At 37.9% G+C, this 18,002-nt stretch overlaps 2 protein-coding genes and 1 pseudogene across 4 annotated transcripts; 1 reads left to right on the top strand and 2 right to left on the bottom strand.

Moving 5' to 3' along the window:
• Positions 1 to 24: 24 nt before the first annotated feature.
• LOC104700031 (protein trichome birefringence-like 37) lies at positions 25 to 3,250 on the bottom strand. The gene is made up of 5 exons (XM_010415478.2): positions 2,800 to 3,250; positions 2,535 to 2,706; positions 934 to 1,115; positions 648 to 806; positions 25 to 563 (listed from the first exon to the last, which is right to left on the bottom strand). Exons 1-5 carry the CDS (start codon positions 3,153 to 3,155, stop codon positions 275 to 277), a joined length of 1,158 nt encoding a protein of 385 aa, XP_010413780.2. The 5' UTR covers positions 3,156 to 3,250; the 3' UTR covers positions 25 to 274.
• A 3,801-nt stretch (positions 3,251 to 7,051) lies between these two features.
• Positions 7,052 to 10,590, top strand: LOC147940765 (uncharacterized; annotated as a pseudogene).
• Positions 10,591 to 12,880: 2,290 nt separating this feature from the next.
• Positions 12,881 to 14,779, bottom strand: LOC104700030 (senescence-specific cysteine protease SAG39-like). 3 transcript variants are annotated; one of them, XM_010415476.2, is made up of 2 exons: positions 14,232 to 14,779; positions 12,881 to 13,744 (listed from the first exon to the last, which is right to left on the bottom strand). In XM_010415476.2, exons 1-2 carry the CDS (start codon positions 14,686 to 14,688, stop codon positions 13,161 to 13,163), a joined length of 1,041 nt encoding a protein of 346 aa, XP_010413778.1. In that variant the 5' UTR covers positions 14,689 to 14,779; the 3' UTR covers positions 12,881 to 13,160. The 3 variants fall into 3 exon arrangements, with proteins under 3 accessions (XP_010413778.1, XP_087312838.1, XP_087312839.1); XM_087456712.1 differs by having other exon boundaries at positions 12,881 to 13,717; XM_087456713.1 differs by having other exon boundaries at positions 12,881 to 13,714.
• Between the last annotated feature and the right edge of the window lie 3,223 nt (positions 14,780 to 18,002).

Below are 18,002 nucleotides of genomic sequence, written 5' to 3'. Positions count from 1 at the left end.
TATAATCAACAAATACACAAGCAATGATATAATTGTGTTACTCTTATATCAAATTTTTGTTGCAAATTTGCAATCACAATAGAAGACGATTAGATTATAATTTCAAAACCCCTCAAAAGAAAACAATATAAAACACTTTACAACTTTATCGTCATATATCCTGTTTGTAATTTTCACATCTCTCCAAGTAAAATGTCAGTCGTTTCTTTTTTTTATTTCTTCTGGACTTCCAAGAATGTAATATACATTGCAAGTGTGTACCAAGTCAAGTTCTTCACATCGAAAGAGCCGCATATAGAAGCTGGTTCCAAGTATCCGGTAAGCCAGGAAGGCACCAATGACTGCAGTCAGTTCCTCCATCCCCTCCATATGTAGACGGATGAGCATCTTTTCTCAGTTGAGACAGAGTTGTAATGTCGAGTAAGTAAACGGGCGTTCTCATCGAGCTCAACACTCGAGACACAATGCTTGCTGCAGGAAGTGAACCACCTGGGTATGTTGATCCGGTCAGCGGTTGCATTTGCCCGTTGCAAGTCTTCCTTGGCTCGTTCCATTCCCTTCCCCTATTAATTACTCAAAGAGGTATTTTACCTTCAAAACCGCAGTTTTAAACCTCATATATATGTATATTCGTGTGGTGAACTTACATGTAGTGAGTGGGAGAAATGCCTTGAAAGAAAACTCGGGTTTGCGAAATATCAACATTTTGATCAACCCATTGGCCCCAAGTTGTGAGTCCTTTGTTGAAAGCATCAAGACGGTCCATGTCTCTCGTCAATGAAGACCCATCTCTTATAAAATCCCACCTGTAAAAACAAAACCAATAGAAGAATAAAAAATGAGTTTGGTTTAACTAAGCCATGTCTTCATCACAAATTAGACTATACTGTATATAAAATGATTGATTTTTAAGTGTAAGAATATGGTACGGACCCTTGGGACTGTACTCCTTTATGAGTCCACCAGTGCCAAGAATTGAAGACGAGAAGGTCAATGTTTTTCCAAGCATCAGCCCCATCGTCGATGGCTCCAAGGTTTAACACACGCCCTACAGTTTCTTTGGAGATGTCCACTAGGTATGGTGTTCGGTATAGGTATAATGTGACGTCGTATTCCTGTTTTTAGTATCCAAATAAAAAGGATTGAGAAAATTCTTATAGTCTTTTAATATATAGTACAATATTTTACTTGGGAAAAATGTTACAAAATTTTGAGCAACAGTTCGTTTCAAATCTTTTTTTGATGATGAAGAAATTACTTGTTTAGACGATTATTATTTTCTCAGTAAAACATGAATAACAGAGGTATCTTTTAAAAGAAAGTTACGAAATAATGGGTAATTCAAGATAACATGTTCTGTAGACGAGACGACGAGAAGCCAAAAAAAAAAAAAAAGAATACAGAAAACAAGTTGGAATGGTTTATTGGTTGTCATTAGCTGTCAGGTCTCCTACTTCCTTTTCCTGCAATGTTCTCTTCTTTTTGTTTCTTCCCTATGTATTTTATTGTTATATTTTTCATTGATTTTATGATAGTGAATTTATTTATTAAGTAAGAAATAAACAATGAGAAGAGAGAAATTGCCAAAAACCCAAGTCAAAGTCTGAAACAAAGGCAAAATGGTGTACGGTGGAGAAAAAAAAAATATTGGAGGTCACATATCTTTTCCATATCGGCTGATATTGACACTTTGGTTTCATGGTTTGATATACTTGTTTTTCGTCCATGGTTATATTCTATTATATTGAAATTAAAGAGATTTTTCTTTCCTCAAAGAAACTTTTTCTAAAGATGATTGATAATTAGCACTTTAACAACAAGAAAAAAATTGGTTGATAGTAAGTTTTAGTAGGAAAAAAAAAAGTTTTAGTAGAAAAAGAGAGTCGTGAAATTAACAATGTATATGAAAAGTTTGCCAAAAAAGCAAGGTTTGATATTATATGTCTGCACCTATTTACCAATTGAAGTTAATCAGAACTGCTTGATACTATATACTAGCATTGTCGTGCTTCTAAAGATATATAGGTTGATAAAGAAAAGATAAAATATATGAAGAACTCCAAAATATTTTTTTAATAAACATTGAATATATAGAAATCTCTTAATATCTTTTTTGATAAATATTGTAAGAACAAAAAAACAAAAAACAAAAAACTTTTTATATTTCTTTTTGTATAAGATAAAATAAACAATTGTTTGTTTATGAAACTTTTACTTTTTAAAATCCACAATTTTGAGTGGCGTATCAATTCTTTTTCCACTTAAATAAGTAAAGAAAAAGAAAGGCTATGATCAGGCAGACAAAATCATAATACCTTGGATGTCAAGCATTTTCACAAAACGACTTTACATTGAAAATCAAAAGCAAAGTTCAACAAGGCTTCCTTTTAGAATAGCCCGTGACCAACTCGATTTCCACAAAATGACAAGTCTCCTCGTGATGGTGAATTATTAGATTTTGTTGTTATCTAAAGACGCATGTTAAATTATAATAAGGCAAAAAAATGAAGGAGGGAGAAGAGAGAGACACAGACCTGGAAAGTGAGAGACGAGAGTGGGGCACGCTTGAGAAAAGTGGTCTTCGTGTCTGGAACCGACGAATATATCATACATGCCAACGATTCCCACATGTTTAGACTCAGTGAGTCACCCACGAACATCACTCGCTTCCCTCTCCATCTCCTTAGAAACGCTTCCCCATCAAACCTTCATTTTATACATTTTACATACATTACATAACCATCATTACAATCATCTTCATGTTAAAATGTACGTATGCCAGACGTTCATGTTACATACCTTGGGACGGTGCATGAATCAGGCTGCCAAGAGTACTTGAGGAACTGTTTGTCTGGTCGACCGAACTTGAGACAGTCGAACTCGCCGTCGATGAAAGGACACGTGGAAGAATTGTAGAAAGGGTAAGAAGGATCGAAAACCCATTTTCCTTGGAACAAGTTACAACCACTTGTCTGCTTCCTTCCTTTCATCACCTCTTTTCCTCCCCCTCCCACGGCAGCGGCGGCCAACGCCGTTCTGTTGCGTTGGCTCACATTCGGTTTCTTGTTGGAAGCCATGGTCTGGTCGGCTTCCGACATGATTGTGAGTATGAGAAGTGGAAGAATAAGGAAAAGAGAGATGAGTTTGAAACCCATCTTGCAAGGAGGAAAATGTGGGTTCTTTTTTTTTTTTTTTCTTTTTTTTTTTTTTGAATATACTATGTGATGGATTCGAGTTTATATATACACACACGTACATACTTACACGTGTATGTATTTGTACATTGATAAAGTAGTGTGAAGAGATTCTTGGGTGGAGTAGGCCTGGGCAAAATACCCGGATCCGAAGATCCGATCTGAACCCGATCTGAAAAACCCGATCCGAACCCGTATCCGAAATTGTAAAATATTCGAACGGATTCTGAATCTCTAAATCCGAAAACCCGAACCCGCACCCGAACCGAACCGAACTCCGAACGGATATCCGAATATAACTACATTATTAATATATAATAGTAATATATTAGTAATATTTATAATTTTAATAATATAAGTGTTCAAAATATTCGTATTTTTAGATATTTTTAATAATTTGAAGTATTTAAACTGTTTATTAGTAAATTTGGATAATAAATACTCTAAATTTTCAGATAGATTGCGTATTATTGAATAATTTAGACTAAATTAGATACTAAAATTTTGAGTTTTGTAAACTTCGGGTAATCCGAATCCGAACCCGAAATACCCAAACTGAACCCGATCCAAACCCGAAGTCTAGAAATACCCAAACGGGTCCTATACCTATAAACCCAAAAACCCGAAAATCCGAAATACCTGATCCGAACCCGAACGGGTACCCGAATGCCCAGGCCTAGGGTGGAGATACTCTTAGCTTTATATGGATTTTTTTAACAACTAATAATAATCTATCAATATTAATTAGGGGTGTATCAAATCTAATATTTGAATTTTCATAAAATTTTAAATAATTTTGATGATTTTAAAAAAATTGATATGATTTATTGTAAAATTCTTTCAAATCTTCCAGATACATTAAAAAAAGAAGTCCTCATACTATGATATGATTTATTCTTTCAAATCTCATTTACAACCATAATATTTGAAATTATGTATTTTTAACTAAACAAGAAGTCTTCTCAAATCTTCCAGATTATCTAAAAATCATTAAAATTCACAAACTGTTTTTGAATAACATTAGATTTTTAAATCATCAGTTCAATAACAGTGGATTTTAAAATAGATTTTTAAATTATCAATTCAATAACAGTGAATTTTAATACATTAAAATTCATAATTAAATAATATAGGATTTGTAAATTTTACATAAACCACTTAAAATGTCAAGTTGAATACACCCCATTAGATAAGCAAATTTACAGATTTTTACAATTAGAACGATTGTTTCTCTCCCAGGCACGTTCCCCCATGCAACCTTAAAACATAATGAGCTTTTTGAAAAACCAGATCTTACCTAACAAAGTCAACTAAAAAGAGTAATATCTGCTGGTCCGTTGGTTGCATGGTGTGTTTCGGTGGTCACTCATCCCTTTCCGGCGACAAAACTCTGATGTCAGCCTCGCCCTCCCACGCCCTAATACTTTCCCAAAGAGCCTCAACATCTCTCTGTAACCTATAATTCTCTACTTAATCTGTGCTTTTTGTGTAAGCTTTGTGCCCCGTTGATAGAAAATCTCACTGTAAGCAGTGAGTAACCCTAAACCTTGGCCTGCTCCCCCCACCTCCGTCTTGTGTCCCAGTTAACCATGGAGAATAGAATACCTTACTACCTAAAAGGCAAGTCTAATGTGAGAGGTTATTCTCCCCCACCCTGTAAAAGAATTCGAGCTCCGGAACTTGATACTAGTTCCTTAATCAAAGAGAACTCCCTTACCCTCATAGGCCGGCTTACAACCCCCTCAGTCCAAAGACTCTGGTCTCTTTTCTCGTTCCTGTCCAACCGGTGGAACCTCAAAGGAAAAGCTACGAGCTCAGATCTTGGCAAAGGCTGCTTCGAGTTCCAGTTTGAAAACGAAGAGGACCTCCTACAAGTACTTGACAACAGACCATACCATTTCGACCAATAGATGGTGATTCTACAAAGATGGGAACCTATTATCTCTGAATCTTTTCCTTTTATGATCCCCTTTTGGATAGAGATCCAGGGTCTCCTAAAATACTTCTGGTACCCGGATATGCTCAAACGTATTGGAGAGGAACTTGGTGAATTTCTGGACATGGAGATCACCAACACCTCAGCTAAACTAAAGATCCTCACTGACGGTCTTCAACCTATCATAAAAGACACCATAGTTGAGTTACCTGAAGGAGGAGAAGCAAAAGTCTCCCTAGCCTACAAGAATCTCAAAAACTACTGTCTCTACTGCCAATGTCTAGCGCATGAGAAAAAGCACTGCCCTGGATTTATTGAAGCTACAAAAAGACAAGAGAATACTAGGTCGAGAGAAAACGTACCGTTGCTACTGGAACCACAGAGAAACTATTACATACCAAGTGACAACTTTCAACCCCCAAGGGCACGCAACCACCCTTCCTCAAACACTATTACCCTCAGTCGACTCCTTTCTCCCCAGAGACGCATTAACCCCTCTCAGACTCCGGTTTTAGACCATCACCAGGTATCGAGGGGTTCCCATGGTAGAGGCTATGCCTATAACCATTCTAACTCCAATGGATACCCTTCGGGTAGCAGGCAACCCCACAGAGAACGATCTTACTCAAGATCTAAAGCCTCGCAGAGAGATCCTCCCTTTAGTGGCAACACAAAACAAGATCTCAGCCAACCCCGATCAAACTATCAGTGGCGAGAGAAAATCCCCTTCCAGAAAACCCCACCGAACTGAAGGATCTGATTCATCCCGACCAAGATGTCCTCCACTGGAAAGAACTCTGTCCTCTATTGAGGTTACTCCAGCCACCCCTCCACCAATCCCAACAACTGAGAAAGTCCTTGGTGATCTGAGAGACGTAACGGTCCAGTATATCAGCTGTGTGGATCCCATTGAGAGTGCTGCAAGAAAATGTAGAGTCATTCAGGGAGAAGCTAAAGGTTTAACAGCGGATACTGCTTCAAAAATTATTGTAGCAGCAATAGCAGCGAACCTTGGGACTGCAGAAACTCCTACTACCCTCTCGGATAGACTCCAGAATCCGAACCAGGACCCCCCGATGCAACCAAGGATGTCGCTTGTGGGAGAGGGTTCTGGGAAGAAGAAACGAGGAAGACCACCATTGAAAAAACCCACTAATAAGAGCCCTCTTAGGCTTTTAGGAGTGAAATCCAGCAAAAGGAATATTTGCGCAATCCAGAGCTCACCAAGGAGAAAGAACTCCTCTGATCAAGATATACCTATCCAAGGAAACCCCAGTGGTTCCTATCAAAAACCAGCATCAAACCAAAAAAAAATCAAAAGAGGTGGAATTCATGGACAACCATCAAGTAGCGAAGGAACAAAAATGACTATCATCCCGGCTATGGTGAAAAATAAGGTGGATTTTCATAATCCACCAATTCCTCTTCCTTAAAGCTTTTGAGATGGAATTGTTGTGCACTGGGGAACCCCATAACAGCCCAGCGACTTGGTGGGATCCACTCCAAAATCTCACCTTAAGTCATCTTCCTCATGGAGACCAAAAACAACGATGAGAATGTCTTGAAGAAAATAAATCACATAAGGTACCCGCATCACCACCTGGTAGCTCCCCACAGTCCGGGAGGTGGCGGCTTAGCCCTGTACTGGACAAAAGATGTAGAGTTAACGATCATATCAAGTTGTCAAAACTATATTGATACTCAAATAAAAGCCGAAGGAAAACAGTTCTATGCCACTTTCCTCTATGGTGAACCGGAGAGAGGGAAAATGAAACTGATATGGGAAAAACTTACTTCGTTGGACTTAAACAGATCTAACCCTTGGTTCCTCACTGGGGACTTTAATGATATTATTGACTCCTCAGAGAAACAAGACGGACCTATAAGGTCTGAGGGTTCCTTTGTGGACATCAGATAATTTATGTCCGAGTGTGACCTCTTTGATCTCAGACACTCTGGCAATTTCCTATCCTGGAGAGGCAAAAGAAACAACCATTTAGTCCATTGTAGATTGGATAGGGCTATGTCTAATGGAGCATGGGCAGAAGCTTACCCTTTTAGCCGGTGTGAGTACATGAAATTTGAAGGATCGGACCACAAACCCCTTCTTACCCACCTGGATCTATCAAAGAAAAAAAAACGAGGTATCTTTAGATATGATAGACGCTTAAAGGGTAATGAGGAAGTCACCTCTCTAATTAAAACAACATGGCAATTTGATGAAGAAGAGGAAGTTGAGGAAAAAATCTCTAGATGCCGCTTTGCTATCATCGCTTGGTCGAAAGTATCACACCAAAATAGCATGAAACTGATCGAGGAGCTCAAAGAGGAATTAGATATGGCTATGTCTGATCAGGCTCCAAACCAAGACCTCATTTCCTCCATCAACAACAAGCTATTACTGGCTTACCAGGCTGAGGAAATCTTTTGGAAACAAAGGAGCCGCCAGCTCTGGCTTGTCCTGGGCGATAAGAACACCAGTTATTTCCATGCAGTAACCCGTGGTCGAGCAGCCATAAACAAATTTTCAGTTATAGAGAACAAAGATGGGGTACCTGTGTTCGAGGAGAGTGGAATCATCCAAGTTATCTCTGAATATTTTTCAGATTTGTTTACCTCCCAGGAAGGAGAGAGGAGGGTGATTATTCAAGAGGCCATTAAACCGTGCATTTCATAGGAGACCAACCAACGCCTTATTGAAACACCAACACAAGAAGAAGTCCGTAAAGCTTGCTTCTCCATCCATGCAGACAAGGCGCCAGGCCCAGATGGCTTCTTTGCTAGTTTTTTCCAATCAAACTGGGACCTGGTAGGACCAAATATCACCCTGGAAATCCAATCGTTCTTCTCCTCGGCAAAGCTGCAGACAAGTATTAACAACACTCATATCAGACTGATTCCAAAGATCCAGAGTCCTCAGAACATGAAAGATTACCCTCCCATAGCTCTATGCTCCGTATTTTACAAGATCATTTCCAAGATCCTATCCAAACGCCTTCAACCAGTGTTGCAAGATATCATTTCAGAAACTCAGTTTGCGTTTGTACCAAAAAGGGCAATCTCGGACAATGTTCTGATCACACATGAGGCCCTACACTATCTAAAAACTTCGGATGCAAAACAAAGGTGCTATATGGCTGTTAAAACCGATATGAGCAAAGCGTATGACCGTATTGAATAGGAGTTTATAGAACTGGTGCTCAAGCAAATGGGATTTCATAAGAAATGGATACAATGGATTATGCAATGCATCACTACGGTAAAGTATTCCTATCTACTAAATGGAAAAGCTCAAGGGGAAGTGTCTCCTCAGAGAGGAATCCGGCAAGGAGATCCCCTTTCTCCCTACCTGTTCATCTTGTGTAGCGAGGTTCTTTCAGGTTTATGTAGAAAAACACAAGATGATGGAAGTTTACCTGGCTTGAGGGTCACTACAGGTAGCCCCCGTATAAACCATCTACTATTTGCCGATGACACTATGTTCTTCTGCCGCTCGGATGCAAAAAGCTGTGAAACCCTCCTGTAAATCCTCAAGAAGTATGAAGCTGCATCAGGCCAAATGATTAACAAAGCTAAGTCAGCAATTACCTTTTCCTCCAAAACAAATGAACATACAAAGGAGACAGCACAAAACATCCTTGGAATCCAAAAAGTGGGTGGGTTAGGGAAGTATTTAGGCTTACCAGAAATGTTTGGCCGAAAGATAAAGGACCTGTTCAACCAGATCATCGATCGTATAAGGCAACGAGCGCTGAGCTGGTCCTCAAAAACCTTATCACCAGGAGGGTAAATTGTGATGCTGAAAGTTGTCTTGGCCGCGATGCCAACATACACGATGTCCTGTTTCAAACTCCCCAACTCCTTCTACAAACGAATACAGGCTGCTCTCCCACGTTTCTTGTGGGATGCCTCTGACGGTTCGAGGAAATGTCCTGGATATCATGGAAAAAGATGACAAAATCAAAGAGATATGGTAGACTGGGTTTCAAGGATATAACAGCTTGTAACAATGCCTTACTCGCGAAAGTCAGTTGGAGGATACTTACAAAACCCTCCTGCCTCCTTGCATGCGTGTTGATAGGCAAATATTGTACTAAATCCTCTTTCCTTGACTGCTCTGTATCCTCCTCAGCCTCCCATGGATGGCGAAGTATTTGTATTGGAAAGGACCTCCTAAAAACCCATCTGGGTAAAGCTATTGGTACTGGCTCATCAACTATGATTTGGAGCGAACCATGGATATCAATGACCTCCCCTGTAACCCCTATAGGCCCACCAACTGAGCAATCTCGAAACCTGAGAGTCCAAGAACTTATATGCCCGGAATCAAAAACATGGAACTCGGAGGTAATCGATAGTATCATCCCTTACTACAAAGAGGATATCCTGGAACTTCGACCAAGTAAGTTGGGTGCTGAGGACAAATATGTTTAGCTTGCGACAAAAGATGGAGAATACAGTGCAAAAACGGGGTATCATGAAGCATCGAGACAACTAGAGGAACAAACCCCCCATTCAGACCAGCCTCGGAAGTTTAACTGGCTCAAAGACATCTGGAACACGCAATGCCCACCTAAAGTGAAATTCTTACTCTGGAAAGCGATGAAGAATGCCCTTCCAGTGGGCAAGAACTTACAAGATCGAGGAATAAATTTGACTGCAGCTTGTCCCCATTGCAGCGCAGAAGAATCTTGTCTCCACCTCCTCTTCCTTTGTCCTTTTGCGACCCAGGTATGGGGATTGACCGCTTTCAAAATGGTTTTTCACTCCTCGCAGGTAACTTCGATCCAGATGGGAATCGAGACCACCACCAAATTGATTTGTCTCCCCTCGATAGGCCTTGGCCACGATCCACTCCCACCTTGGATCATGTGGATGGTCTAGAAAATCCGAAACCAACTAATCTTCGAGCAAAAACAGTGCTCACTGGGAGAAACCCTCTCCAAAGCTATCGTCCTAGCAAAAGAGTGTTCTTCGGCCCAAATCCAGGATACGAAAGACCAGATAACCCTGGGACCCGCTCCCCAAGCCAACTAAGATCCGGATACTATATGTTGCTTTTCCGATGCTGCTTGGAGAGAAGACACGAAGGAGGCAGGCCTCGGATGGATTATCTCCGATCATCCTACATGCCCTCCTCTGCAGGGTTGCCTGAAAGCCTTCAATGTGAGATCTTCCCTGATGGCTGAAGCCATGGCCTTTCTCCTTGTCGTCCAGCGTGCCATCGATCTGGGCATCCACACCGTTTTTTTTGCTTCAGATTCACAAGAGCTAATCAAAACACTCAACTCAGAGCCTCACTCGAAGGAGCTCTATGGAATTTTCCATGATATCCTAGTTCTATCTTGTAATTTCCAGATCTGTAACTTTAGTTTTGTGAAGAGAGATGGGAATGCCAATGCAGATAGGTTAGTCAAAACGGCATTGAATTCTATCTTTTCACCTGTACCAGTTTTTTAATTAAAAGAAATCAGTTGTTTGAAAGAAAAAAAAAAGGTAAGCAAATTTACTAATATTTAGGCTGTCCACCCGTAAATTTAGCTCCTCATTGGTTCACAAATGTTACTAGTGAGCCAATTTTAAACCTGTTGTGTACTTGTGTCTGCTAGAATTTGTCTACGAATGATTTTCTTACCATATATATACAATCAATATCATGATTTATAGCCTATATAAGTATATATAGTTGTTCTTTACATGGTTCATATAACACTGATTAGTTTGTGGCTTTTATGGTACTATTAGATCGGGCTGTTTGTGCGTTGACAATGGGCAACAAGACGGTATTATTTTGGTTCATATAACCCTTGCAATTGTTTTCTATTGTTTCCCCCCCAAAAAAAACAAAATGTCGAAATTATTTGGGTCAAAGATTCATAAAAAATGTTTTATATCTTCAATCTTTATACGCTCTATATATCCTAGATATGTGTACATGCATGACGTTTAAATTCCGAAACGGAATTGCAAAGAGAAAACGCGCGCTCTGCTGAGAGGTGTTCCACTAAAGTGATTTTGGTCCAAATGGAGGGGTTAATTTCGTATCACTAAAAGATAAACAAAAATGCAGGACTGCTGGCAGTTAACACACACATGTAAACGATGAAACGTATAGTAAGAAAAAACTCATTGCTAAAACAGTTTGTGACATGATTATTACATGTATTACTGGAGTTGATCATGAACCAAATTAGTGTCTAACGAACGAAAACTCAAGAAGATGTAAAAGTCAAGATGTAATTTCAGCTTGAAGAGTTCGAATGGGTAAGGAATTAAATTTCCCATACAAATCATGCAGTTTACTTGTGGATCTTTTCTGCTTGTGATGGTTTTGAACATGAACATTTTTACATAAAACAACTAATTATATAACAAAAATAGTAACTTAAAAACAAATCGAAGAAATATATTCGAAAGCACATTATATCTTATATTTAAAAGACTGAAAAAAAGTCTGAAAATGCAAAGAAAATAAAATTGGACTTTCTTGGAAATATGCAGCTTATGTGACCTGTAACCAGGGCCGGTGTAAATATCACAAAAATTGTGATGATCCCTGTTCAATTTTAGAAAATGGGCTTTAATTACATATAATTTTTTTTGAAATTTTTTTTTGCCTTGAAATACACTATTTTTTATGCTAATTTAAAGTGGTCCCATTGCAAATGCACCCCTTGCACCCCCTTATTGCCGGCCCTGCCTGTAACGTCAACAATCGAGCTGTTAACCGCCTACCAAATGATAGAGATAATGATAAAGAAAGAAAATAAGAACGTAGTTGGGTATATCTTAGTAGTGATTATTGCCACACTTTGATGTCACACTAATTCTGGTAATGACTATATTGAAAGCAAAAAAAGTATCCTTCAAGTCATCCACATTATCATTTTAGGTGTGTTTTCGTGGGGCTCCCGTGAATGAATCAATGGTGTTAGTGGGACATTCTGTTGCTATACTTCTCACAAGGGACATCTTAAATCATTTCCAATCAATTTTCACATGCTTTTACGCCATTTGTTCATTTCTATATTTTAAACCAAGTGTGTATATAATTGTCAAGAAAAAAAATTGTTTATAACATATGATCACAGACAGCACTATAGACAGGTAACCTTGGCTATATAAGCCAATTCATCTTGTTTTGTTGATTAGTGTTTTAAAATTAGTTAGAAATTTAGGAATATTTTTACAGGAGTATACTTACATGTAAGGATAGAAAAAAATGTCACATGTAAGGATGGAGTATTATGTCACATTCCTTTTGATTTTTACATTAAAAATTATTCGTATGTATCCGACCAGAATAAATATAATGATTTTTTTATTTTTTTTGGACCAAAAATAAATATAACGATTAGATTATGAAACTTTAACGACTTAAAGCTATAAAACACACATGACACATGACCAAAAATGTAACTAAATGTTGATTTATAATAGTGAAAATATGACTCATATGGTATATATATGATTTGCCGAAAAAAAAGAATATATATATATATATATATTTATTTATTTAATTTAGACGAATTATAATATTTGGACTGACTTTATACTAAATATGTTGGTTTGTAATTTTTTGTGTAACTTTCCTGCATGTGAAATCGGTCAAAACTAATTTGTATCTGATTTTAATCAAATTAAATTATGTTGGTCATTGTTATTGTTATATAGTATTATACTGACAAAATTATTATTTCTTTTTAATTAATTATTAACATTACCATCCAATAATGATAGGAAGATGAAATTCAAATATATAATGTCCTCTTTTCTTCAAATAAAATACATGTCTTACAAGTTACATTAACGCCATGCAAGAAGACGTAAGCAGAACAATACAAATTTTAACATTTAACAAACAATACAAAAAACAATACAAATATGTGGCACAAAAGATGCGATGTGGACTCAAACCGCACCTCAACCAAAATTTAATAATCAGGGAACTATATAATATACCCCTTTGTTATACTTTCCATTTGAATTGTAGCCATTGTATAAAATAAAATATGTAAAACAAAATTCACTTACGCAACCGGATAAAAAGCATACTGTGCTACACCACACATGCCTTGAGGCCAGGCAACGTCTCTTCGGATTCTAATGTAACCTTCTTCTCCCCAAGTTTCACCCCAAGAGTTCTTAGCCAGCCAGTACTTGGTTCCGTCCTCGCTTGTTCCATACCCAACAAATGTAACCGCGTGGTTCGAGCTAGTCCCACAAGGCCCGTCGTATACTCCTCCAGAGTAATGCATGAACCCATCCCCATTCGCGTCCATCGACACAGAGACTGGTTGTCTCGATACGGCCTCGAGCAAGGCCTGCTCGTTGTTGCTAGGAACTGATTGGAATCCGCTGATAGTTGCAGCGGGTCTTGCATTGGACTGACAACTCCCATCTGATCCTTGATAAGAGTAGTCGTTTTCCGCAGCGATGCCTCGGTTTTGGATTATATAGTTGAAAGCGTCCGACATTATCCCACCGTCGCAGCCTCGGTCAAACTCTCTGTCGCAGTCTAGAAGCTGTTGTTCGGACAGAGATACAAGGTTCCCGCCGGCGATCTTAGTCACACCTTCCACTGCTGCTACAGCCGAAAACGCCCAGCAACATCCTGTACACATGTACAGTTGATAAGTTGGATGCTTTCATAATATAAATTATAGAAGACAACATATAGTGAAAAAATCATCAATAAACCCTAGGTACTATAATCCTACAACTAACTTGGAAATCACGTTCTCGTCTTTGGATTGCACTTGTTTCTAGATATTATATACATGTTAACTTATTATGCTTACTCAAAAGAAACAAAAAACCAAACATTTTAACCATAATTTAAAAATTCCTAAATCAAAAATGTAAATTAACTTGATAAGATGAAAAAATCTTACGTTTGCATTTTGCACTTTATGTTTAAAATTTCCAAATGATGTTTTTGATAAAGTATAAAGTTTTCAAAACTCAACAGAAAATATCTGATTATACGTAAATATGCAAATGCAAATATATCGGTTGAAACAATCAGACGTAAGTAGATACGTTAGTATAGTGTGATAGATAACAGTTGGTAGTGTATTAGTCTGGAAAAAATGCATTACCGCATTGGCCTTGGTATTTGACAGGAGTGACAGCTCCTTCAGCTCTCCAGTCCTTGCTCTCGACTACCATGTCACTGACGTTCCAAGACCTAGACGACATGGTTTTGTCGACCACCCTGGATGGGGACACTTCAGTTAGGTCATTTAGTCGGGTATGTATAGCTAGGAACTCTTCGTTGGTCCAATCCGCGAATTCATTGACACCAAGCTTGTAGCTTTTGTTCCCTTTTTTGTTGAATTCCTCAATGAACTTTACGTTCTTCTTAAACACATCGCGTCTCATCTGTTTCTCGAGGTCATCACGGTATACACGAGCAAATCGAGCCATCCATCGCTCATGTTTATCAACCAACGACGTAGCTTGAAAGGTGACAGTACGAGACGTAGCTTGAGAGATTCTGAAACTCGTGAAAATTAGAATGGTCAAAACCATGACCAAGACCATGATTAATGCCATTTTGGTTTTGGGGAATAGAGGAGAGAATTAAGTTTTTTTTTATCGGGCTTATGATTAATGGTGTGTAGTGTGGTGATGAAGTGAGGATAGAAGGAAGCGTATTTATAGATTTAGGATTGAACAATGAGATCCAATCGTATTAAAGCAAATGCAAGTTGACTTGAATCCATTTGGGGTGATGTTAATACTTCGCATTACTTGCGCCGTGATATTTGGAAGAAAAAGCTTCCCTATTTGTATATATCCCAATATTTTAAGTTCCTTATTTGTATTTTGGGTTCATTTGTGGTTTTGGTTTCTTTGGTTCTATATATCAGAAATGGAAACCTCTTGCTCAAGTGGTTAAACAAAGAACGTATAATGACGACGTATACCTTTCCCTCCGCTTTTTTAGTTTCTAAATGAAGACGGAATCTTCTTTCACCCACTTGGAGTCCTCCCTTTTGCTTGTGCTCTGAGCAAGTTCCACAATATAATGGATTTTGTTTTCCAATTTAAAATAGATAAGAAACTTTCCATTATAGATATATAGTATTTCTTCTTTAAATTATTACAAAACTATAGATTTCTTCCATGCATGGCTCTTCCGAACCAAAGCCAAAAGAGCTAAAGAACGATTCGTTCTACTATCGGAACACGAATTAATGATCTTTTAAAAGAAATTTCAACAAATAAGCTATTTACCTCATGCATTTTTGTAGAAACTGAGTTTCACAAAATGAATTTGTTTGAAGGGGGAAACAAATTCAATAACACTATCTCTCTAAAAAATCAGATCAAAGTAGACAAGCAAAGATGAATTGAAATCTCTTGGAAAATAAGTTAAGTTTTGTTCAAGAACAATGAAGAATTAGGGTTTTTATTAATTGCTGGATGATATTACAACAAAGGGGTTGCCCTCTATTTATAGGTTTTCTTAGATCTATTGAATATATCCACTTTCCATATTACGGTGGAACTGATTAGGAAAGTTTCTTATTTCTTATTAGGTCAGCCGCTGGGCGAGCTGGGATGTCGGTTCGTCACCTTGGAACTGGGCTTTTCGACGCTATCGGGCCTTTGAAGATGAAATCCTCTTTAGGGTTGAGCTCCCGGTTAAATAACCGGTTTCTTTAATCGAATTTCGATCGGTATGATGAGGGTGCCAATTTCCGCACCAACAATTTTATAGTTTACTTCTGTTTTGTTATCATTCCATTTCGGTATTACGTACGTACACCTTATATGAATTCCCTTTTTGTTTTTTAGGATCGTCGTAGTCTATAATTTCGTGTCCAAAATAGAATAGTTTATGTTAAAGGATAAGTCATAAAGAGTACTACACTTTTTTTTCCCTTTTCTTTTGGCGTGTACTTTACATATTTTTGTAATAAATTCTGTTAGGAAGTTGTTTTGTTTGTCATATCCGCAACGAAGGAGCAATGCAGCATGGGCTCAAATGGATGTCTCTCTACTTGACTTATATACGAGTGACGTATGACCAAAAATATGTATTACATAAAAGCTAAAAACAACGAAATATTAAATATAAGAATAAAATGTGGTCACTTTAGAAGTTTTTTAATAATTATAATATTTTTAAGTAACTGCCATTATCTTTTTCAACTAGAAATTTTTGATATTGAATTTTTACGAGTTCAATACATATACATTATCTAAAAGGATCAAAAGGCTTAAAATTTTATCTAAGACAATTGCCAACTTATAAACTCAAGGATTACCTTTTAGTGAACATTACCATTGTGCCATTTTATCTAATAGAACATCCAACTTATATTGGTGTTGAATTAAAATTATCACCAAGATCTAGACGAAATATTTGTGCAGGACTTTTCAATGGATCTTTTTTTTTTTTGGGTGAAATACTATCTATATAGATAAGTCTAAGGTGTGACTTTACTACTCTATTGCATTGTGTGTTTTAAGACCAACATTCCAATTATCGGATTCTATTCTAAGAAATCAGATCAGGGGAACATAACATCAGTCCACATCAAAAAAGGATCATAGTTTCACAAAGTAAAATGCAAACGTTACAAAATACATTAAAGAGTAAAGCCAAACCAAAACTATATCTCAAAATGTCACCAACTCTGAGGATGCATTTTCTTTGTAAATCACATTAGCTACGTCGGCCACAAGTTCGATCCTTTGCAAACAAAGCTCCATTTCAATTGCCTTGATCTTCTTCCACTTTTCCTCGATCCCTCTCTTCTTTGGTCCATCGTCAACTTTATCCCAACCCGCAATCACAGTGGATTCATCTAACCCCAAAGATGCCTTGTAAAAAGATGCTATCTCTCTACCGGAGGATTCACAAGTGCTTAAAACATTTACGTCGCAATGCAAATTGATCTCCTTGAGCTTTCCTCCAAGCTTCTTCCTTGGTTTGCAAGCAAGAACACTTTTTCCCTCTCCAAGGCACTTTATCAGATTCTTTCTAGACGTTTTCTTCAATCTTCGTAGATGCAAATTCAAGAATGGCCTGGAGCAAATCCAGTTGATCCCTTTGGCTAAATAACCACGGAAACATTTTCTGCTTACGCTTTTCACATTCACATGATTAGTCGTCATCTCTTCTGAAACATTTTGTACAAGTACTGTTAGTCTTAGCAACAGTTAGTCTTAGCAACAGTTAGTCTTAGCAACAGTAACTGTAGAAACTGAGTTTCACACAATGAATTTGTTTGAAGGGGGAAACAAATTCAATTAAGCTATCTCTCTTAAGAAATCGGATCAAAGTTAACAAGCTAAAGGGAATTGAAATCTCTTGGAAAACAAGTTAGGGTTTTGCTCAAAAACAATGAAGAACTAGGGTTTTTGTATTAATTGCTCGATGATTCATAATGAGGGAGTATCCCTCTATTTATACTTTGTCATAGATTACAGAATATAATCACTTTCCTAATGAGTTGACTCATGATTAGGAAAGTTGCTTGTTTCTTGCTAGGTCAGCCGCCGGGCGAATTGGAAGTCGGTTTCCCGCTCTTGAGCTGGGCTTCTTTAAACTATTGGGCCATCATTCAAAGGCCGAATCCATCTCCATGAGCGAACTCCCAGTTTAGACAATCGGTTTCCTTGTTGGTTTAGACCGGTATGTTGAAGGTGCCAATTCCCGCACCAACAGTAACAAACTCAACAATATGCAGTGTTACTAACATTGTATATGACTCAAACTTTCAAAGGAGGAGTGATACGAAGAAGAGAAGAAGAAATTAACATTTTCCCCAAATTGTAAAACCTAGATTTTAAAGAAATTTGGGCCGCCCATTGTCCAAATGGTTATGTCCAATTGGTCCACAAGCCCAATGATC

The sequence above is a fragment of the Camelina sativa genome, chromosome 7, assembly GCF_030686135.1.
Source record: "Camelina sativa cultivar CO46 ecotype springtype chromosome 7, ASM3068613v1".
Lineage (NCBI taxonomy): Eukaryota > Viridiplantae > Streptophyta > Magnoliopsida > Brassicales > Brassicaceae > Camelina > Camelina sativa.
The sequence above is the reverse complement of the archived record's forward strand: the minus strand, read 5'-3'. Positions and strand labels throughout refer to the sequence as shown.

Excerpts from the sequence above, each read along its gene's own strand:
- LOC104700030 (XM_010415476.2), bottom strand. The coding sequence starts at position 14,688 with ATGGCATTAATCATGGTCTTGGTCATGGTTTTGACCATTCTAATTTTC. Across the intron at positions 13,745-14,231 it reads CAAATACCAAGGCCAATGCG|GATGTTGCTGGGCGTTTTCG; the intron begins GTAATGCATTTT and ends ACATGTGTACAG.
- LOC104700031 (XM_010415478.2), bottom strand. The coding sequence starts at position 3,155 with ATGGGTTTCAAACTCATCTCTCTTTTCCTTATTCTTCCACTTCTCATA. Across the intron at positions 2,707-2,799 it reads GATTCATGCACCGTCCCAAG|GTTTGATGGGGAAGCGTTTC; the intron begins GTATGTAACATG and ends TATAAAATGAAG. Across the intron at positions 564-647 it reads ATTTCTCCCACTCACTACAT|GGGAAGGGAATGGAACGAGC; the intron begins GTAAGTTCACCA and ends AGTAATTAATAG.